At 43.1% G+C, this 24,048-nt stretch overlaps 1 protein-coding gene and 1 pseudogene across 5 annotated transcripts in view; both read right to left on the bottom strand.

Annotated features, from left to right (window-relative positions):
- The window catches only part of CUNH6orf201 (chromosome unknown C6orf201 homolog), a 51,857-nt gene that overhangs the window by 21,540 nt on the left and 6,269 nt on the right, over positions 1 to 24,048 (bottom strand). For all 5 annotated transcript variants that reach the window (XM_033216100.1, XM_033216098.1, XM_033216097.1 and 2 more), the window contains exon 2: positions 20,210 to 20,408. In XM_033216100.1, the coding sequence (XP_033071991.1) occupies positions 20,210 to 20,408 (199 nt within the window). The remainder of the gene's footprint in view (positions 1 to 20,209; positions 20,409 to 24,048) is intronic.
- On the bottom strand, positions 7,285 to 8,511 carry LOC117086650 (annotated as a pseudogene).

Below are 24,048 nucleotides of genomic sequence, written 5' to 3'. Positions count from 1 at the left end.
ATTGAGATAGTAACACTACCCAAAGTGATTTGCACATTTAATGAAATTCTATCAAGATCCCAACAATGTGTTTGCAGATATATAAAATGTATTCTAAAATGCATATGGAATCTTAAGGAACCCCAAATAGGCATAATTACCATACGATCTCTCAATTCCACTTCTGGGTATGTCTTAGTGCATTTTTGTTGCTATGATAGAATACCACAAACTGAGTAATTTATAAAGAAAATGTATTTATTTGGCTCATGGTTCTGGAGCCTGGGACTCTAAGATTGAGGGGCCACATCTGGTAAGGGTCTTCTTACTGCATCATATCATGGCAAAAGGTATAGCATGTCAAGGAACCACACATGTGAAACAGAAAAAGGAGGTTGACCTTCTGACATACTAACCCACTTCCACAATAATGGTATTAATCCCCTCATGAGAGCAGAACCCTCATGACCTAATCACGCCTTAAAGGTCTCACCTTTCAATACATCACATGGCAATTAAATTTCAACGTAAGTTTTGGAGAAGACATTTAAACCATAGCAGAGAATATACCCCAAATAATTGACTAGCAGAGACTTGAACAGATATTTGCATACAAAGCATTATTCACAAGATAGAAAAGTAAAAACAACCCAAGTGTCCATCAACAGATGAATGGATAAACAAAATGTAGTCTATATGTAGAATGAAATATTATCAGCCTTAAAAAAGAATAAAACTCTGATACATGCTACAACAAGGATGAACTTTGAAGACATTATGCCAAGTGAAATAAGCCAGACACAAAAGGACAAATATTGTATGATTCAGTAGGCAAATTCGTAGAGTCAGAAAATAGAATAATGGTTACAAGGTGCTGAGAAGATAAAGGAGTAGGAAATTATTGTTTAAAGGAGAAACAGTTTCATTATGGGATGATGAAAATGTTCTAGAGAAGGATAGTGATGATGGTTGCATAACAATGTTCGGAATATATTTAATGCCACTAACTTAATTACACTTAAGCACTTAAAATGGTAAATCTTAGGTTATGCACATTTTACTGTAAGGAATATTTTTTAAAAAGCAATGCAATTCACCATATTAATAGAATAAAAGAAACATATTATTCATAGATACAGAGAAAGCATTTGACAAAATTCTACATTCACGTGTGATACAAACAACTAGAAACAGTAGGGAATTTTCTCAAACTTATAAAAGGAATCCGCAGAAACTTAGAGTAAACAAAACACTGAATTGTTTTTTCTGTGAGATTGAGAAAAAAATGAAAGATGTCTGCTTTTACCACATCTTTCAATATTGTGCTGAAAATCTTATTCATTGCAATAAGGCAAAGAAAGGAAATAAAAGAATAAAGAATGGAAAGGAAGATGTAAAAATGTTTCTGCATTTGCAGATAATATGACTATTTACATAAAAAAATCCCAAGGAATTATATGATCCAGCAATCCTACTTCTGGGTATTTATCCAAAAGAATTGAAATCAAAATCTTGAAGAGACATTAACACCTCTATATTCATTGAAGCACCATTTACAATAGCCAAAGTATGGGAAAAATGTAAATGTTTGACAGAGAAGTGGATAAAGAAAATGTGGTATATACATACAATGAAATACTTGTTAGCCTTTTAAAAGACAGAGATTCTGTAATATGTGACAACGTAGACGCACCTTGAGGACATGCTAAGTGAAATAAGCCAGTCACAGAAATAATGCATGATTCCATTTATATGAGGCATCTAAAACAGTCAAATTCATAGAATCAAAGAGTGGAATGATGGTTACTAGGGCCTTGTGGGAGGGGGAAATGCAAGTTAATAATCAACCAGCTTAAAGTTTCACGTAATCAAGATGAATAAGCTCTAAATAGCTGTTTACAACACTGTCCACAATAATGTATTACATGCTTAAAAATTGTTGAGAGTTTTGTTAAGACCTCATGTAAAGTGTTCTTATCGCAATAAAAGAGAAATCCCAGAGAATCTAAAAAATAGCTACCAGAACTAATACATTAATATACAAGTTTGCAGTATACTACGATAATAAACAAAAATCAATTGTATCCTTATGTTTAGTATTTTTTATTTACAGTGGTGCTATAAACTATAAAATACCTAGTGTCGAGGCTCAGAAAATGATACTCTAGAGTATGGCACCTTGGCATGTTGAATGCTTTGAATTAAATGGAAGGCCTCCAAACCAAGGTCTCTCTAACCTTCCCTTGTTTCTTCCCACAAGTGCAGGGAGGGGCTCTCTCTAAAGTTCCCGGATCTGACTGAGGGAAGTTATTCTCAAAGAAAAACAATTGCCTTTAATATTATGTCTGAACTCTCATTAACCAGGAAAGATTAATCACCAAAGAAAAAATAAAGGTTGTCACTACACCCACCTAGACAGACTTTTCATGTTCTCTTCTGAGGGCTATTCTGAGAGACTTTATCCGCATAAGGCAAACTTTGTTCATGGTGCAGTTCCACCCCTCACCTTCCCATAACTTCTTGCCATCTCTCCCAGAGCTCAGAGGGACTCTGTCCCAGGCTATTGTCTCTTTTTTGGACCCAGTCATCTCCCCTAAATATAATTGAGTTTTCCTCTAAAATTCCTTACATCCCCCACCTTCCTCTCCTCTATGAAGGGGGCATTTAGTCATCAACCACCTGGCCCTTCTTTGAATTTTCATAACTTGTGTGACTCTCATGCACTTGCACCTTAATAAATCTGTATGCCTTTTCTCCTGTTAATGTGTCTGTTGTTGAGTTTAGCAGACTGCTTTCATCAATCTTCAGAGGGAAAAAGGAAAGCTCCTTTTACACCTGTGCCAGTAATAAATATAACAAAAATACCTAAGACTTCTTCACTGAAAACTACAAAACATTGTTAGGAGACATTAAAGAAGACCTAACCAAAGGGCAAATATATCCTGTCCATGTTGAAAGTCTCAATATTATTAAGATGGAAATTCTTCCCTATTGATCCTGATTCAACTCAATCCCAAACAAATTCTAGTAGTCTTCTTGTAGAAACTAACAAATTGGTTCTAAATTTTTATGGCAATGCAAAGAACCTAGAATTATCAAAGCACTTTTTAAAGCAGAAGATCAAAGTCAGATGCCTAACACTACCTTATTTCAGGACCTGGCCACAGTAAGAAAGTCTTGTTTGGGCAAAGACATATAGATAAATGGAGCAAAATAGGATCCAGAAATACACTCAAATATATGTGGAAAATCATTTTTTATGAATGTGCCAAAACAGGCCGGGTACAGTGGCTCATGCCTGTAATCCCAGCACTTTGAGAGGCCAAGGTGGATGGATCACTCTCAAGTAAGTTCAAGACCAGCCTGGCCAAACATGGTGAAACCCAGTCTTTACTAAAAATACAAAACTTAGTTGGGTGTGGTAGTAGGCACCTGTAAACCCAGCTACTCTGGAGGCTGACACAGAAGAATTGCTTGAACCCGGGAGGCAGAGGTGGAGTGAGTCAAGATCGCACCACTGCACTCCAGCCAGGGTGACAGAGCGAGACTCCATCTCAAAAAAGGGGGGGCCAACCCCCTTTGGATCTCAAGACCTCCCTTTGTATGGGAGCTCTGTTTCCACTCTATTAAATCTTGCAACTGCACACTCTTCTGGTCTGTATTTGTCATGGCTCGAGCTGAGCTTTGGCTCGCTGTCCACCACTGCTGTCTGCCACCATCACAGACCCGCCGCTGACTTCCACCCTTCCGAATATGGCAGGGTGTCTGTTGTGCTCCTGATCCAGCAAGGCACCCATTGCCACTCCTGATCAGGCTAAAGGCTTGTCATTGTTCCTGCATGGCTACGTGCCCAGGTTCATTCTAATTGAGCTAAACAGTAGTTGCTGGGTTCCATGGTTCTCTTCTAATAGAGCTATACCTCTCACCATATGGCCCAAGATTGCATTCCTTGGAATCCGTGAGGCCAAGAACCCCTGGTCAGAGAACAAGCAGCTTGCTGCCATCTTGGAAGCAGCCTGCCACCATCTTGGGACCTCTAAGAACAAGGACTCCCTGGTAACATTTTGACGACCAGGAAGGGACTCTCCAAAGCGGTGAGTAATACTGGACCACTTTTGCTTGCTATTCTGTCCTATCCTTCCTTAAAATTGGAGGAAAATACCGGGCACCTGTCGGCCGGTTAAAAACTATTAGCGTGGCCACCAGACTTAAGATTCAGGTGTGAGGCTGTCTGGGGAAGCACTTTCTAACAACCCCAAACCTTCTAGGCTGGGAGCGTTGGTCTGCCTGGAACCACTCTCCGCTTTCAATTTTCCTGGGGAAGCCGAGGGCCAACTAGAGGCAGAAAGCTGTCATCCCAAACTCCTGGCATTAGCTGGTTGAGATCATGGCACAGCCAAAGTCTCTACTCAATAGTCTCCCATGTGTGTGCCCCTACTTTTCCTTCTGACCCATACCTCCTGGGTCCCAACCACAAATTTCTTCAAAGTGTAGCCCCAAAATTCTCCTTACCTCTGAATCTACTTCCTCCGATCTCTGTCTCCTAGGTACTAATGCTTGAGACTTTCACTTCCTCTCTCAAGTATTAGAGCAAGTTTTATCTCCAAAGGGATCTAAGGAAGCTCTACACTGTGTCCTTAGGCATCTAAGCTATGAAACCAGGGAGTCTTTTCCCTGGTGTCCCTCCCAGTTTAGGCATACAGCCTAGACATGGGCAGTTATGTGAGACCCATTCCCCACCACCCTTGCCAGGGCCTTAGAACTGATGACCCAGTACTTTAACAACTGGAACTGGGTCTAAGACAACATAATAGATCAGGATGAAAGCAAATTGAGTAAGTCAAGGAGAGAAGAGACAAAGAGAGAGAGAGAGAGAGACAGAGAGAGAGAGAGAGAGAGAAAAGAGACAAAAGAGAGGGAGAGAAAGAAAAAGAGAGATAGAAGTAGTAAAGAAAAAACAGCATGCCCTATTCCTTTAAAAGTCAGGATAAATTTAAAACCTATAATTGATAATTGAAAGTCTTCTCTGTGACCCTATAACACTCCAATACTACCTTGTTGCCTTCTCCATGACCCTATAACACTCCAATACTACCTTGTTGTCAGTGTAAACAAGGGTGTAGCCTGAAAACACTGAGACCACTGACAACCAGTAAACTTCCTATCAAAAATCCTTAACCCAGAAACCTGCGGATGGTCCAAATGCATTCAATCTGTAGAGGCAACTGCTTTGCTAACAGAAGAAAGCAGAAAAGTAACTTTTAGAGGAAACCAGAACATGGAGATTGGTGCCACGGACATTTGCTAATTTGTGTGCTAGAAGGACTAAGGAAAACTAGGAAGAAGCCTATAAGTTATTTTGAGCACACCTCACCAGTTCAGAATTATCCTAAGTCAAAAACGCAAAAAGGTAGCTGACTAACTCAAATCTTAAAGTATGGGGCTATTCTCTTAGAAAAAGGTGATTTAACATTAACCACTGAAAATTCCCTTAACCCAGCAGATTTCTTAACAGGGGACTTAAATCTTAATTACCATACAAAGGTCCAACCAGACCTAGGAGGAACTCCCTTCAGGACAGAACCATAGATGGTTCCTCCCAGGTGATTGAGAAAAACCACCATGGGTGTTCAGTAATCCATAGGGAGTCTCTTGTGGAAGCAGCGTCAGGAGAATTGCCTAATAATTGTTCTGCTCAAAAGTGCAAGCGGTTTGCACTCAGCCAAGCCTTAAAGTACTTTCAGAATCAAAAAGTCTCTATCTCAGTCCTGACTCAAAAGGTTACCTACACCCTCTCTGAAATGAATTTGCATAAGAATTGTTGTTCATGGGAATGCATCTTGATGGGGCAGCTGGATTGTTATGAAATACTCAGGAACCCAGCCCAGGTCTAGAACTCACCTCTGAGAACAAAGGCAACGTTGGGCACGCTGGTAAAGGACCACTAGAATCCAGCAGCCCGGACCTCTTTCTTTGTGATGAAGAAAGGCGGGAAAACAGGTGCAGGACTGCTACATCAGTGAGTGTAACTAATCCAATAAGCAGAGGTCCATGGGTGGTTACGCACCCTGGAAAGGAATAAGCATTAGGACCGTAGAGGACGCTCTAGGACTCATGCTCATCAGAAAATGACTAGGGGTGCTGGCATCCCTATGTTCTTTTACCAGATGCGAAACACTCCCCCCCAAGGTAAAACGCCCCTAAGATGTATTCTGGAGAATTCGGCCCAGTCAGAGTGCATGTACCTTTTTCTCTGTCAGACTTGAAGCAAATTAAAATAGACCTAGGTAAATTCTCAGATAACCCTGATGGCTACATTGATGTTTTACAAGGGTTAGGACAATCCTTTGATCTGACATGGAGAGATAAAAAGTTACTGCTAGATCAGACACTAACCCCAAATGAGAGAAGTGCCGCATAACTGCAGCCTGAGAGTTTGCCAATCTCTAGTATCTCAGTCAGGTCAATGATAGGATGACAACAGAGGAAAAAGAACAATTCCCCACAGGCCAGCAGGCAGTTCCTAGTGTAGACCTTCACTGGGACGCAGAACCAGAACATGGAGATTGGTGCCACGGACATTTGCTAATTTGTGTGCTAGAAGGACTAAGGAAAACTAGGAAGAAGCCTATAAGTTATTCAGTGATGTCCAGTATAACACAGGGAAAGGAAGAAAACCCCACTGCCTTTCTGGAGAGACTAAGGGAGGCACTGACAAAGCATACCTCTCTCTCACCTCACTCTACTGAAGGCCAACTAATCTTTTTTTTTTAGATTTGTGGAATAAAAATATTTATTCACATAATTTTAAATTAAAGTTGAGGCTAATAAATCTTCCATGGTAATGATTTAAGTGCAAGTGATGCTTGGCTTTCTTTAACATTCATTTCTTTTCTTCTGAGTGAAGGCATATCAGTTATTCTTGAACAAGTCAATACAGCTTTGCAAAAGAGAGACATTGTTCTGTGGGGAAAAAAGTCAAGGCAGACCAACGAATTCTTAAAACTTGCCATATACCTGTAATGACACATGTCCACCAACACAGCTTTTCACAGGAGATTTAAAGTCAGCCAGAGCAAGCTGGCCCTTCTCTTCATTAAATCCCAGATGAACTGCAACATACCACTCATCCCAATTTCATGTGGGAGAGCTCCTTTCCCTCCGTGGGTAAGGCCACCAGCCAAAGAGCTTACATTCGCTCCAGCACCTCTGCCCTCACCTGCTTGCTCCTAAATGTGATCCTGCTTACCATCACTTCTTAGATGCTGTGTCAGTGCGTTGTTTTATGAAGGCGAGGGCCTTGGAAAGATTGCATAAAAGTTGCTAGAAATTAGGGCTGGGAGCCGTAGCTCACACCTGTAATCCCAGCACTTTGGGAGGCCAAGGCAGGTGGATCGCCCGAGGTCAGGAGTTCAAGTCCAGCCTGGCCAAAATGGTGAAAACCTGTCTCCTGGCATGTTTTATTTCCAGTTCAGACGTTTCAATTAGATTCTTTCTAAATGCTGCCACTCCTTTCCATTTGAAATTTATCAGTTCTTCTTCTGCAGATTCGGAAGGTTGTTCAAATTTCTGGCAGCACTCCTGCTGGTGTGCCTCAGCCAACTTGATGTCTTTGTTCTTTAACTGGACCTTATCCAGAGATTCGTTTGAGTTATCATAGTCAATGAGGGCTTTGGTGCGTCTGTATAAGAGATCCTTAGCAACTTCGATGTTGAGCGTGTAGTATCAGAGGAGCTCTGTTAGCTTCAAACCTTCATCTGATGAAACTCGACCCTCTACTCTCCTAAGTTTCTCAAATAGCTCGGCAACCTTCAATAGGTACTTTTTGATGACTGTGGGCTCTTCTAAAGCCAGGTTATGTAAGCAGGCTGCAGGGTGGATATAGCCATCGGCAATATTTTTATGAGATCTGGTCATTTTGTCAGTTTTCACACAAGAATCTTTGATCCTATTGTCACCGTTAATAAGGAAGTTCTTCTCTTGCTCAGAGAAGTCATCTACCTCCTTAACTCCAGTACAAAGGACTTCAGCACTTTTCACCACACTTTTGAAGAAGCCTCCAAACATCCCTTTAGTATTTTTCCACCTAACACTTAGATCCTGATCATATTCTAGGAAACATGGAAGTGGCGATCTTTACTGAGAACAGGGTGAGACGAAAGCCATTGAAGAAAGACTTCATGGGAGGACACAGTCTTCTTAAAAACATCAAGCACTTGGACTCGGGAAGAGGAACATCACACACTGGGGCCTATCACGGGGAGGGGGGAGGGGGGAGGGATGGCATTGGGAGTTATACCTGATGTAAATGACGAGTTGATGGGTGTTAACGAGTTGATGGGTGCAGCACACCAACATGGCACAAGTATACATATGTAACAAACCTGCACGTTATGCACATGTACCCTAGAACTTAAAGTATAATAATAATTAAAAAAAAAAAACATCGAGATACTCAGCTTCCAGTTCTTGTATCATCTTGGCAAATTCTTCTTTGGTCATAGACCCTTCACCTTCTCCCAGTTTCTGCATCTTCTCTTGAGGACCATCAAAGTCAGGCTTCGTAGGAGCAGTTGGAATCTGAAGCAGAGGCGGGAGCTCAAGAGCCTCTTGTCTCAGCAGTGATGTTTTCTAGTTGGTGCCTTATTCTACTCTTGCTGGTTCACAGGAGACAACCACTCCACACCTGTGGGGCTAGTTAAACGTCAACTCCTGTTTTTTCTCAACCTTCCTTATTTCTTCTGGCCGATTAGAATGAGGTGTCTTCCTGAGAGTTGCGTATTCACTTTGATGGCAATCATTTGTTCAGTTTATCCATTACAGACAATCATTCTGAGCACAACAGTATTTATACTGCTTCAATGTTGGCCTAAAACTAGTACAACGAATGCTAAGCACCAACGATTAGCTGTCAAGATTATAAAGTCTCCAGTATTCCAAAGGAATTTTTTCCTAATCCTAAAGGATAATCAAGGACTCTAATTTTGAATGAACAGAACATATCTAAATATAAGCTTTGGCACTAATTTTGTTTTATGATTAAGAAATCATCATTTGGACAGGTTCTTCAGTCTGCCTGGCAGGACAAAATGCACAGAAATCTCCTTTAAAATCAGCTAAGACTCTGTTCCTGCAGCCAAGAATTAACAATCAAGGGCTGAAAACTGCCTCCTTGAGCAGTTTTTTTTGTTTTTGGTAGACAGTCTTGCTCTGTCACCCAGGCTGGAGTGGAAGGCCAACTAGTCTTAAAGAATAAGTTTATCACTCAGTGAGCTGCAGACATTAGAAAAAAAACTTCAAAAGTCCGCTTTAGGCCAGGAACAAAATTTAGAAACCCTATTGAACTTAGTAACCTCAGTTTTTTTATGATAGAGCAGGAGGATCAGGTGGAATAGGACAAACGAGATAAGAAAATAGTCACTGCTTTAGTCATGGCCCTCAAGCAAGTGGACTTTGGAGGCTCTGGAACATGGACAGGCTGGGCAAATCGAATGTCTACAGTGCAGTCGACAAGGACACTTTAAAAAAGATTGTCCGAATAGAAATAAGCCGTCCCCCTGTCCATGTCCCTTATGTCAAGGGAATCACTGGAAGGCCCACTGCCCCAGGGGACGAAGGTCCTCTGAGTCAGAAGCCACTAACCAGATGATCCAGCAGCAGGATTGAGGGTGCCTGGGGCAAGCGCCAGCCCATGCCATCACCCTCACAGAGCCCCGGGTATGCTTGACCACTGAGGGCCAGGAGGTTAACTGTCTCCTGGACACTGGCGCGGCCTTCTCCATCTTACCGTCCTGTCCTGGACAACTGTCCTCCAGATCTGTCACCATCCGAGGGGTCCTAGGACATCCAGTCACTAGATACTTCTCCCAGCCACTAAGTTGTAACTGGGGAACTTGACTCTTTTCACATGCTTTTCTAATTATGCCTGAAAGCCCCACTTGCTTGTTAGGGAGAGACATTCTAGCAAAAGTGGGGGCCATTACACACCTGAACATAGGAGAAGGGGAAACCAAGCCCCAGTACTCAGCAGGAGAAATAGAATGGGGAACCTCACGAGGACATAGCTTCCTCCCCTCAGGATGGCTAGCCACTGAAGAAGGAAAAATATTTTTGCCTGAAGCTAACCAATGGAAATTACTTAAAACCCTTCACCAGACCTTTCACTGAGGCATTGATAGCACCCATCAGATGGCCAAATTATTATTTACTGGACCAAGCCTTTTCAAAACTATCAAGCAGATAGTCAGGGCCTGTGAAATGTGCCAAAGAAATAATCCCCTGCACTGCAGGCCATACGTTTCAATCCCTGTATCTTTAACCTTCTTGTTAAGTTTGTCTCTTCCAGAATCGAAGCTGTAAAACTACAAATGGTTCTTCAAATGGAGCCCCAGATGCAGTCTGTGACTAAGATCTACTGTGGACCCCTGGACTGGCCTGCTAGCCCATGCTCTGATGTTGATGACATCGAAGGCACTCCTCCTGAGGAAATCTCAACTGCATGACCCAATTCACCAGGAAGTAGTTAGAGTGGTTGTCAGTCAACCTCACCAACAGCACTTGGGTTTTCCTGTTGAGAGGGGGGACTTAGAGACAGGACTAGCTGGATTTCCTAGGCCGACTAAGAATTCCTAAACCTAGCTGGGAAGGTGACCGCATCTACTTTTAAACACAGGGCTTGCAACTTAGCTCATACCCGACCAATCAGGTAGTAAAGAGAGCTCACTAAAATGCTAATTAGGCTATAGCAGGAGGTAAAAAAAGAGCCAATCATCTATCGCCTGAGAGCACAGGGGAAGGGACAATGATTAGGATATAAACCTAGGCAATGGCTACCCCCTTTGGATCTCCTCCCTTTGTGTGGGAGCTCTGTTTTCACTCTATTAAATCTTGCAAAAAAAAAAAAAAAGTGCCAAAACAATTCAGTAGGGAAAGGAAAATCTTTTCTTTCTCTTTTTCTTTTCTTTTTTGTTTGTTTTTTTTTTTTTTTGGTGAGATGAAGTCTTGCTCTGTCACCCAGGCTGGAGTGCAGTGGCACGATCTCGGCTCACTGCAAGCTCTGCCTCCCAGGTTCATGCCATTCTCCTGCCTCAGCCTCCTGAGTAGCTGAGACTACAGGCACCTGCCACCACGCCCGGCTAATTTTCTGTATTTTTAGTAGACGGGGTTTCACTGTGTTAGCCAGGAGGGTCTCGATCTCCTGACCTTGTGATCCGCCTGCATTGGCCTCCCAAAGGCCTGGGATTACAGGTGTGAGTCACCGCACCCAGCCAGGAAAATCTTTTCAATACATGCCAATGGATCAACTAGATAGCCAAATAGAAAACAGAAATTAACATCAAACCAATGAATATCAAAACCTACACAAAAATAAAGTAAAATGGACTACCAACCTAAATTTAAAGCTTAAAACTACAAAACTTCAATAAGGAAATATAGGAGCAAATCTTAGCAACCTTGGACTTGTCAAAGGATTCTTAGAATATAAAATGCAAAAACTGTAAAAGAAAAAAAATTGATGAATTAAGAATGTAAAACCTTGGTTCTTCTGTATTATCATGAAATAATGAAAGGCAAGCCACCATCTGGGATAAAATATTTGCAATGCTTATATCAAAGAATTTTATATTGAAAATATGAAAAAAGCTCTCACAACTTAATAAGGCAAAGAAAATTTAAAGTAAGCAGAAGATGTGAACCAGTCACATCACAGCAAACGTTTGAGACATCTTTTCTAGTAGGGGCGTGGAATGATGCTCCCCAAGATCAGAACACACAGGCATCCCTTCCATTGAAATCAGCAGGGATATGTGAAAGTCAGCAGGGGTAGGAAGTGTCAGCAAGTATTTGCTAAGACCTGCCTCTAAATTCCAGAGGGACAACACATGACCAGCCCAATCACCTCCATCCATACATAAAATCCAGTGACAAGTCCCCAGAAGGAGGTTCCACACCATACGCCAGGTCTTTTCCTCCAAACCTGTCTCGGTTCCCTTGTACCCAGGCACCCAAGCATTGTTTTCCTGCCTTTCCACGTAGATTGGCGGCTACTGCTGCAGGATTCCTGGCCCCACTTCTGGGGGAACACTCTTCTTATCGGGATCTAGTCTTTCAGAGTCCTTCTTTCTCCTTCTGTATTTTATTTTCTCAAACACTTGTGATGCTAAATTTGACTTCCCAGGACATCAGGACTCTGTTTCTAGGTTTTTTTTCCCTAGATCATTCTTCCCATTTTTGTGGGACCCCTTTATTCTCATTAATGGCCTTGAGGGTAGAAAAGTATTTTTCTAGGCTTACTTTTCCCTGCAAGTGGTCAGGCCAGCTGTGATTACTTGTGAAACGCTAAAAATATCAGACTCTACACATCACAGAAAAAATGATTTCCTTCTGACTTGGAAGGGTTCAATGGTTCTCACCGTTGGCTGTGCATTATCATCTCACCTGGGGAGCACTCTGAAAACAGCAAGGCTTGGCCCTTGACCCTGAGATGATGATTCAGTTGGTCTGGATGGGCCAGCAGGCATGGGTGACGCTCATATGCAGCCAGAGTTCAGAGCCACTAGAAGGTTGGCACTGAATGGCTTCCTCTGACAAAGACCCTTTGCTTGGGCAAACTCTAGTCAGGCTTCGCAACCTTCTCCTAGGCCCATGTTCACTGCCTTGTTAAATCCAGTTTTAGCAAATAACACTGCCAAGACAGTTTAGCAAGAATCCCCCACCCTCAGTACCCAATCACCCTCAATATTTGATCAAAATTCTTCAGTCCCCATCCTTGGTGTCTGATCACCCTGGCCTGCCTTCAGCAGGAATTCCACGAGGCTGATTCAGCCAGAATTTCCCCCAGCCTTGATGTCTCCTCTTAGCAATTTTTCATCCACCAATCTCCTGCTCCTTGGCTACACATTCCCCCTAATCCCTGGTGTGTTGGAAATAGAGCCAAGTTTTATATGTGGTATCTCTCTTCTCCTGTTGCAATAGTTTTTAGTAAAGTTGCCTTCACAACTGTAACTTCTGTCCAGCTCTGGTTTTCTGTGACACCTCCGAGATCTTCCTGCACACTTCCTAAGTCGGGTCTGAGATATCTCATTACAAAGCATTATCCTGAGGCTGCTAGTTACTCTCTGCCTCCCCACTGTGCCCAGGGGACTGCTGCTGCCTCCAGGTGGACAATGCGGGTCATGGAGGAGGGAGGTGTCACAACAGAGTCCTTTCTTTCTTTGCAAATGCACATTTCTCCATCATCAGTCTTCCCCAGACAATTTTGCCTATATGATTAATTTCCATAGTGAGCTCATTCTTCTTAAACTATGCAAAAAACTGTACTAAGTCCCTTTGGAATTCCACAAATGCTGAACGTATGGAATGTGTAAGGGTTCTCCAGAGAGACAAAAGCAGTAGAATATACTTATCTATTATATCTAAGTGGAGAGAGAAAAACAGGGAGAAAGGAAAAGATTTTAAGGAATCGGCTCATGCAATTGAGGCCGACAAGTCTTGACATTTGTAGGAGTGGTCAACAGTCTGGAAATTGGAACAGGGGTCAAGGCTGCAGTCCTGCGTGCAAAGGCCCTCTGGAGGCAGGATTCCTTCCCCTTCAGGGGACCTCAGCCTTTTCTCTTACAGCCTTTAATTGACTGAATGAGGCCCATCCACATTATGGAAGGTAATCTGCTTTTTTCAAAGTCTGTTGATTTAAATGTTTATCTCATCTGAAAAACGTTTTTACGGCAACATATTGGTTTGTTTGTTTGTTTGTGTGTTTTTGAGACGAAGTTTCTGTCTTGCTGCCCAGGCTGGAGTGCAATGGTGCGATCTCGGCTCACTGCAACCTCCGCCTCCTGGGTTCAAGTGATTCTTCTGCCTCAGCCTCCCGAGTAGCTGGGATTATAGGCATGCGCCACCACGCCCAGCTAATTTTGTATTTTTAGTAGAGATGGGGGTTTCTCCATGTTGGCCAGGCTGGTCTCGAACTCCTGACCTCAGATGATCTGCCCACCTCAGCCTCCCAAACTGTTGGGATTACAGGTGTGAGCCACTGTGCCAGACCTACAGCAACATCTTTACTGGTGTTTGACCAAACAGCTGGATACTGTGGCCTAGCCAAGCTGACACATAAATTAAACCATCACATGGAATGTCCATCCGTGCAAGTTTAGCCGGCAGATATATCCAAGAACCTTGATGGGCACATCAATGTCGGTGAATCAGAGTAGACTAGGAACCCAACACGCTCAAGGGTGGCGCTAGTCCTTGCTCTGCCACTCCGAAATGTGCGCCCCTGAGAAAGCATCTGTTTCTCCTGGACTCAGTTTCCTTTTCATTTCACAAGGCCCATGTGGCTGTGCCAAGAGTTCTTCCAGCTCTCAGAGCATATGTGTCCCGTCTCGGTTGAAGGGGCAAGTAACAAAAGAGAGGGAAAAGAGATGAGAGAGTCTTTCGTTTGGCTACATAGAGTCAGTTATATTTTTAATTTATCTTATGATATTAGTTTAGAAAACATTAAATGTGGCCAGGTGCAGCGGCTCACACCTGTAATCCCAACATTTTGGGAGGCCGAGGCAGGCAGATCATGAGGTCAGGAGTTTGAGAGCAGCCTAGCCAACATGGTGAAACCCTGTCTCTACCAACACAGAAATTAGCCGGGTGTGGTCCCAGCTACTCGGGAGTCTGAGGCAGAAGAATTGCTCAAACCTGGGAGGAGAAGGTTGCAGTGAGCTGAGATCACGCCACTGCACTCCAGCCTGGGCAACAGAGCTAGACCAAGACTCTGTCTCAAAAAAAAAAAAATTAACCAGGTGTGGTGGTGCATGCCTATAATCCCAGGTACTCAGGAGGCTGAGGCAGGAGAATTGCTTGAACCTGAGAAGCAAAGGTTGCAGTGAGCCAAGATCATGCCACTGCACTCTAGCCCAGATGACAGAACAAGATTCCATCTCAAAAAAAAAAAAAAAAAGAAAAGAAAAATGGCCAGGCGTGGTGGCTCATGCCAGTAATCCCAATACTTTGTGAGGCTGAGGCAGGAGGATCACCTGAGGTCAGGAGTTCGAGACCAGCCTGACCAACATGGCAAAACCCCGTCTCTACTAAAAATACAAAAATTAGCTGGGTGTGGTGGTACACGCCTGTAATCCTAGCTACTCGGGAGGCCAAGGAGGGAAATCGTTTGAACCTGGGAGCCAGAGTTGGCAGTGAGCCAGATTGTGCCATTGCACTCCAGCCTGGGTGACAAGAGCGAGACTCCATCTCAAAAAAAAAAAAAAAAAAGGAAACATTAAACGTTTTTTTTTTTTTTTTTTTTTTTGAGACGGAGTCGCGCTCTGCCGCCCAGGCTGGAGTGCAGTGGCCGGACCTCAGCTCACTGCAAGCTCCGCCTCCCGGGTTCACGCCATTCTCCTGCCTCAGCCTCCCGAGTAGCTGGGACTACAGGCGCCCGCCACCTCACCCGGCTAGTTTTTTGTATTTTTTATTAGAGACGGGGTTTCACCGTGTTAGCCAGGATGGTCTCGATCTCCTGACCTCGTGATCCACCCGTCTCGGCCTCCCAAAGTGCTGGGATTACAGGCTTGAGCCACCGCGCCCGGCCAAACGTTTTTCTTAAATGCTTACACAGCCCACAAGTGGAGTAGCAAATCAACACAGACACTATAACATGGTAAGTACAATATACAAGAGGAGTGGCCCCAAGTCAGGATAAATTGCAAAAGTCTATGGCAGAGAGGTTGGCAAAGTAAAACCCACTGACTACTAGCTCCCGTCTTCAGTTGCTACCACACTGATGCAGCAAAAACATTACGGAATCTAAACTAAAGTTCTCATATGGCACAAACAGCCCTCTTCTGTTCAAGTACTGCTTTTGTCACACTTACCAAGAGAAAAAAAAAATTAAGCCCTAGAGTTCATATAAATATGGCATATTGAGCCAGTAAATACAGTTTACAAGTAATTATAATTTACATGCAGTACCCAGTAGAGATTTACAGTATTATAGAGCTGGGGGTTGGAATCCTGCCAGGTTCACCAACAGGGCTAAGACACCACCATCTGCAGCTCCAGACTTAGAAAATCTGTTTACCAGCATGGTCCCGGGACTCCTGGCTTTTGTGCCTGCTGATTTGTTTACATAGCATAGCACTGAAGGAACTTTGTCAAAGTCAGCAGGCCTCATGTATGGTCTGCCTGTTTTGTGGCCCTAAAACTGCTATTGCCATGTGAGAGAGAGGCCTTATCCTCTCTGTGCTGGTGGGGATTAACAGCATAAACTGAGCAAATGTTTGCCAGGGCAGGTTCAAGGTTAGGACCTACAGTTGGCTCAATCTAACATGTGAAAATACTGTACAATGCATTCAAATAGTACTTCATACTTGTCAAAACTCAGTTTCACAGTCATTGTTCTATCAGTGTCACAACTCTGATACAACATGAGGTATTAGTAGCACCATTTTACAGGTGGTCAAGGACATGAATCAGTAGTGTTCAGTAGTTCTTAGATAAAAACAAAGCTATTCTTCTATTAAATTGACATAATAATTGCACATGTTTATGGGCTACAGTGTGATGTTTTGATGCATGTTTACAATAGGTCATGATCAAGTCAAGGTAATGAACATATCATCACCTCAAACAATTTTCATTTCTTTGTGTTAGGAACAGTCAAGATATCCTCTTCTAGCTATTTGAAAATAAACAAAAAAAAAGATTGTTGGCTATAACCACCCTACAGTGTTATAGAACACCAGACCTTATTCCTCCTGTCTAGCTGTGCTTTTGTATCCGGTAACCAATCTCTGGCCATCCACCCCTCGCCGTTACCCTTCTCAACCTCTGGCAACCACTATTCAACTCTCTGCTTCTGTGAGATCAGCGATTTTAGCTTCCACATATGAATGAGAGCAGGCACTATTCTTCCCCACTTCTTCTCACTGCCCCCACTACCCTTCCCAGCCTCTAGAAGCCATTCTTCTACTCTCTACCTCCACGAATACAATTGTTTTAATTTTTAGTGTCCACAAACGAGTGAGAACAGAGTGAAGTTTGTCTTTCCGTGCCTTGTTTATTTCACTTAATATAATGTCCTCTAGACTCATCCATGTTGCCTCGTATGACAGGATTTCATTCCTTTTTATGCTAAAAAGTATTCTTTTGTGTATATACACCACATTTTTAATTCATTCATCTGTTGATGGAAAGCTAGGTTGATTTCATGCCTTGGCTGTTGTGAATAGTGCTGCAATGCACATGGGAGGGCAGACAGCTCTTTGACATACTGGTTTACTTTCCTTTGGGTTCATACCTAGTAGTGGGATTGCTGGGTCATATGGTAGTTCTAGTTTTTTTTTTTTTTTTTTTTTTTTTTTTTTGAGACGGAGTCTTGCTCTGCCACCCAGGCTGGAGTGCAGTGGCCGGATCTCAGCTCACTGCAAGCTCCGCCTCCCGGGTTTACGCCATTCTCCTGTCTCAGCCTCCCGAGTAGCTGGGACTACAGGCGCCCGCCACCTCGCCCGGCTAGTTTTTTGTATTTTTAGTAGAGACGGGGTTTCACCGTGTTAGCCAGGATGGTCTCGATCTCCTGACCTCGTGATCCGCCCATCTCGGCCTCCCAAAGTGCTGGGATTACAGGCTTGAGCCACCGCGCCCGACCGGTAGTTCTAGTTTTAAGGACAAAGCTATTATTGATGATTCTTAATAATAGTCAGGCTTGCTTTGGCTAAAGAATGAATTCTCTCAAGGGTGTCAGTTAAGTCACAAAGAATTAAGAATGATAAAGTTATCAAATGATGATATTTACCGTGTTACCAGGTAATAGGGGAAGAATCATTAATGCCAGGAGGCATCCTCAGAACTAGAACAGTTAGTTCAGCAGATCCTTCAGGAATCTGGAGTCACAGCAACCACAACAAGTTTCATGGTTGATTGACTGCAAAATGGGCCTAATCCTCCAACCTTTCCTGTACCCAAGCTCCCTGCAACACGACTTTGCAGCTCCTTCCACTGAGGCGAAGCCTGTTTCTCCACCTCTTGAATCCCTGCCCGATACTGTTTTCCCACTTCCACTTTGATGCAACACCACTCCCAGGAAACCTTTTGCATTCTTATTTCTGTCTCAGCGCTTGAGACTCCAACTTGTAACACTAGGAATACAAAAATAAATAAGATAGGCTGACAGTCCCTGCTTTTAAGGAAAGCAAATAAATGTTTGTAGAATAAAATGTTTTAAAAAAAAGAGTATCATTTCCTGTGTTCTGATACTCTGGCTATATTTTCAGAAACCAAACTAGGATGTAAAGATCTATAACTTCAAATGAAGACATCAGGACCTCAGATTGAGGTGTATAAACTTTCTATGGTTGTGAAACTTGGATTTTTAAAAATAGGCCTTGTGTTATTCTGTCTTCACATTGCTATAAAGAACTACCTGAGACTGGGTAATTTATGAAGAAAAGAGGTTTAATTGAATCATAGATCCACAGGTTTAACAGGAAGCATGACTGGGAAGCCTCAGGAAACTTACAATCAGGGCAGAAAGCAAAGGTGAAGCCAGGCACGTCTTATTGTGATGGAGCAGGAGAGAGCGAGCGAGTGGGGAGGTGCCATACTTTAAAACCAACAGATCTCTTGAGAACTCACTATCACCAGAACAGCAAGCAGGAAATCTGTCCCCATGACCCAATCGCCTCCCACCAAGCCCCTCCTCCAACATGTGGGGATTACAATTCAAAATGAGATTTGGGTGGGGACAGAGCCAAATCATATCAGGCTTCCAAAGCAAGGTCAAATAGTCTTCACTTGAGTAATTAGATATCATCACTTAATATAACCTTTACCTACTTCTGGACAAAAATGTAGTGTCTTTGCATTGTCCAGAAAACACCATGGTTCCACTGACCACCTTCTTTTATAATATATCTTTGCCTTCTTTGGCTATGAATAGTTAAATCAAATTGGCAAATTATGCCACTGAGGACACTGGGAAAAATGTAGACAAGGACTCTATTTCACCAGCGCAATGATCCCAGGGGAAGCTTCCAGTTCAGGCAAATTCATGAGCTGGGACGGTCTCCTGATTATGTTACCTTCAGATCAGAAATGATCCTGTCTTTGTAGCAACATATACATTTATCCTGTCAACCTGGCCAAATTGCTTGAATACCTACTATGTAAAAAGTGTAGGCATCATTGCATTGTACAGCAATACGTGCAGCAATATGAAAGAAACAAATATACACCAGGCATGGTGGCTCACGCCTGTCATCCCAGCACTTTTCAGAGGCCAAGTGGGTGTATCAGCTGAGGTCAGGAGTTTGAGACTAGCCTGGCCAACATGGCGAAACCCCATTTCTACCAAAAATACCAAAAAAAATTAGCCCAGTGTGGTAGCACCCGCCTGTAATCCCAGCTACTCGGGAGGCTAAGGCAGGAGAATCACTGGAACCCGGGAGGCAGAGGTTACGGTGAGCTGAGATAGCACCACTGCACTCCAGCTTGGGTGACAGTGTGAGACTCAGTCTTAAAAAAAAAAGAAAAGAAAAGAAAAGGAACAAATATAGAAACACCATCTATCTGGCATAAGCAGGCAAAGAAGTGCACCAAAAAAGATAATTTGTCAAGGAACTGAAGCTTATGACTTTGAGCACTGGAATCCAACCAACTCCACATCCCCACTGTTACCACCTGGGCCACTATCCCTTGCCTGCAGATCTGTAAAATCTCCCAACCGCTCTCCTCCACCCAGGCATTCCTTGGGAGGCCAGAGCGGATTTGAGTCAGATCACGTCAGTCGTCCTGTTAAGACCGTCCAATGGTGCTCCAGTTCTCTCCACGTAAAATCTGGCAGGCCAGAGATAAAGCCAAAGCTCCACTACATCCTGCTCTGGTATCCTAGCCCCTGGTCATGCCAACGGTGGGCACGAAAAACCAAGTTGCTTCTCAACTTATGCAGCCAAAAAGCCCCACAGCTCAGTGGTTGGGTTTCTCTCCAAGTATGCCATTCTGTTCTTGCTAGATTTCTGCTATTTTAGACTGCAATGGGCCATGAAGGACCCCCACTCCTGCTCCCATCTCCATGAGTTTACTCCCAGTAAGGGCTCCTCTAGCACCTTGGGGGTGGGTAAAAATGGGGCCTATGTGCTTTTATATAGAGCAGTGCTTATCATTTTTTAGCTAAGGCATGTAGAGATTTTGTGATCACCATGTGTGTCTCTAAATATATCCACATAAGGCAGAAATTAGAGTCTACCTGACAACTATGGTGGACATTGGAGGCTCTTTCGTGTTTCTCGTCAACAAGTGGCATTTCTTCCACCCGTCTGTTACATTGTTGATCATTTTTCTTTTCCACAGGGGTATTCTGTTTGGCTTTGGGGTCAGATTAATCTCTTTTGGCAACTGATGTCTTGCTAAGATTCTTTCCAAGCCAGAGAGTTCAGGATTCTCACCTGGTAATAGAATAAGCATTAATACATTCAATGTTCCTCTCCATCTTTGCATAGCAAGAGTAACAAGGCACTGATTTGAAAACATATATATGCAGCTTGATAATGCCTATTGTGCTTTGTCATTCCTTTATTCCAACAATATTACTGGGCACCATTTAGATCTTAGCCTGGTCCTAGACATCTAGCAGATACATTGTAAGTAAATAAAAGAATGAACAAGGCCAGGCATGGTGGCTCACGCCTGTAATCCTAGCATTTGCGAGGCTGAGGCGGGCGGATCATGAGGTCAGGAGATCGAGACCATCCTGGCGAACACGGTGAAACCCCGTCTCTACTAAAAATATAAAAAATTAGCTGGGCGTGGTGGTGGGCGCCGGTAGTCCCAGCTACTTGGGAGGCTGAGGCAGGAGAATTGTGTGAACCCATGAGGCGGAGCTTGCAGTGAGCTGAGATCACGCCACTGCACTCCAGCCTGGGTGACACAGCGAGACTCTGTCTCAAAAAAAAAAAAGAAAGAATGAACAAACAAGCAAACAAGCTGGCAGGCTGGGACCACACAAATAGAGTTTGTTATGTGTGCATTCTCAAACTAATGGCAAGTTACATACAATTATTATTACTGTGATTCTCATTTTCCCTTTAATTGCATACTTAATTGGAGATGCACATTTTGAAGCTTCCCAGAAGAAATAGGGTGAATGTTAACATTATTGTCAGGCCGCATAACTTGGGGCCCCCTTCTATTGGTGATTTTGCCTGAGCAAGAGTTACAACATGGATTGAACTTAAAACAACAGCATGCTCTGTCAGTTAGAATGTGGGAGTGTAACTTACTGTTCTTTTTGATTCCACAAAATTCATTTCTGGCTAGAAATGAACTGTTTTTTCTCGCTCTGTTATAAGTGTGTCTATTTTCAGCTATGTCAGTGGGAAATGCCTTCCTTCTTTTGGGTGTTCCAATAACTGAGACTTGAGGTTTGGATTGTTGCAGCCTGCTGTAGGAACTCTGGACGGCCAGTGGTACAGTTACAACGCATGGCAGAGCCACTTGGAGATGAAGTCAGTACCAGAGGGGCTTAGATCCTGTGTTATCAGAAATGGACTAGCATCCCTCCCTGGTCAGCCAGCACCTCCATGAGAGCTCCAGGATGGAGTGCAGTGGTGCAATCATACCTCATTCCAGCCTCGACCTCCTGTGCTCAAGCGATCCTCTGACCTCAGCCTCCTCCACAGCTGGGACTACAGGCATGCACCACCACACCCGGCTAATTTTTGTTATTATTTGCAGAGATGGGGGTCTCATTTTGTTGCCTAGGTTCATCTCATTCCTAACTTCAAGCGATCCTCCTGCCTCAGCCTCCCAAAGTTAACTTTATATTTAAAATACAAAAGAAAAACCTGGTTTTTTTTTTTTTTAATTATGGATGTTTAGTTCTTTTTCTTTCTTTCTTCATGTAATCATTTCTGGGTAACCAATATAGAGTAATATAGGCAAAGCATCCTTCAGGTGAAGAGGAGATTGACAGGAAGAGGAACAAAACCTATTTTTAAGGTCAAAAGAAATTTCTTCTGGAAGGAAGGCTTTCGACCCAGCAGCAGCAAGACAGCAGTATCCATTTTTAAATTCCTGGGCTGATGGATGAAAGTCAGAGAAATAGGGCCATGTCTTCAGGATGCATATGCAAGGAAATCACTATATGTTTGGAAATGGCATCTTGGCAATGGAGCAAACTTTTAGTGATGAATTCAAGACCTCAAAGGCCAATGTGTTCCCAGTGACTGACTGGACTCAGCCTGAGGCCAGGTCCCTGAAGGCACAAACTCAGGACTCTGAGGAGTCATTTCTTACCCCTTAATGCCGTTCACCTCAGCCGCATGAACCTCCTTAAACTGGCTTCCAACCATAGCAAAGAATCACTGCACCCAAATACCTCTGAAACAAAGGCACCCCGCTGCTGCTTGGCAGTTGCACATGGCAGGAATTACCAGCTGCTAAACGTGTATCGACGTCTATCACCGTCTACACTGGGAGGCTACGGAGACAAAATCTAAATCAATATAGAATGGGAATGTCTCTAGAAAATCGAAACCCATTTCTCCAACTTCACATAAATAATTACTGCATTTTTCAACGTTAATGTTGCATTTTAATTACAAAAGTAAAAGCTTTCCATTGGAATAATTAAAATGAAACAACTCAGCAAAGTCTACATAGTAAAAAGGGAAAGTTTTGCTTCGTTTTCCTTCTCCAAGCTCTATCCTTTCTCTGGAGGTAGCCACTGTCCTGAATTTCTTAAGTCTCCTTCAAAACTCTTTTCTATGCATTTATAGACACACATATATAGGTACAAATGTATAGTTTTCTTTTGGCATACATGGATCCATACTGTGTATCTTCCTTTGCAGCTTATTACAACTCTATCATCTGTACTGGAGATATGTTAATGTCAACCTTTTTTTTAACAGTATTCCACTGTAGGGATATATGCCTTCATTTAATTATTCAGCTACTGCATGTCATAGGTTGTTTAAATTTTTGACTATTATAGACAATGCTTCAGTGCACGGCCATGTTTATCTATTTTTGTGCTCAGGTGCAAGTTATTTCTGTAGGATAATAACTAGAAGTGGAATTGCTAAGTTGAAGGACATGTACATGTAACAGGATGTGAAAATATACATTTTTCTGTTGGGTCTGTTTTCTCCAAGGCCCCAAAGTCTGAGAAAACTCGAGTAGGTGCCAGACATCTATTCATGCACAAGATATCTATCAATATGTGAAGAAACGGAGCATTCATTCAGGATTCCTTAAGGCACGTGAGGATTTCTTTAGGCACAGAGTTGGGGCAGTGCTGTGTACTATGTCATTCCCCTTCCCGCTCTTGGCTTTAAGGGGACTTTAGATAAGTACCTGGGGAATGGGACTATGTCTCCTAACACTGGTGCGTCAGTCTCCTAGGGCTGTCCTAACAGTACCACAAAGGGGGTCGCTTAAAACAACAAATTTATCGTTCCACAATTCAGGAGGCTGGAAGTCAGAAATCAAGGTGGCAGCAAGGCCATGCTGAAACCTTGAGGGGAGAATCTTTCTTTGTCTCTTCCTAGTTTCTGGTGTTTGCCTGCAATCCTTGGTATTCCTTGACTATGGATGTATCATGCCCATCTCTGTCTCTACTGTCACAAGAGATGTCTCTTTCTTCTTATAAGGACACCAGTCATACTGGATGAAGAACCCTCTCTATACATATTATGACCTCATCTAAGTCTAATTACTTCTGCACCCTGTAAAGACCCTATTTCCAAATCTAGTCACATTCTGGGGCACTGGGAATTAGGACTTCAATGTATCTTGTTGAGAGACAATATATGTTGTTGAGGGACATCTATGTGTTTTGTTGAGCCCATAATACCTGGAAACATAACGGTGAGTGGCTGGGATCACAGCTGCCTGTGGCCACAGAGAAAAGAGGGCAGTGTTGGAAGCCAACTGTGCTTTCATTAACCAGGTGAAGGTATGGGGAGCAAGGGCACAGATTTTCTATGAGCTAAATGTAAACCCCAGACAGGCTTGGTGGCTCATGCCTGGAATCCCAGCACTTTGGGAAGCCAAGGTGGGTGGATCACTTGAGGTCAGGAGTTT

The sequence above is a fragment of the Trachypithecus francoisi genome, unplaced genomic scaffold (assembly GCF_009764315.1).
Source record: "Trachypithecus francoisi isolate TF-2019V2 unplaced genomic scaffold, Tfra_2.0 Lachesis_group10, whole genome shotgun sequence".
In the NCBI taxonomy this organism is placed as follows: domain Eukaryota; kingdom Metazoa; phylum Chordata; class Mammalia; order Primates; family Cercopithecidae; genus Trachypithecus; species Trachypithecus francoisi.
Note: the sequence above shows the minus strand (reverse complement) of the source record. Positions and strands in the feature narration are given on the sequence as shown.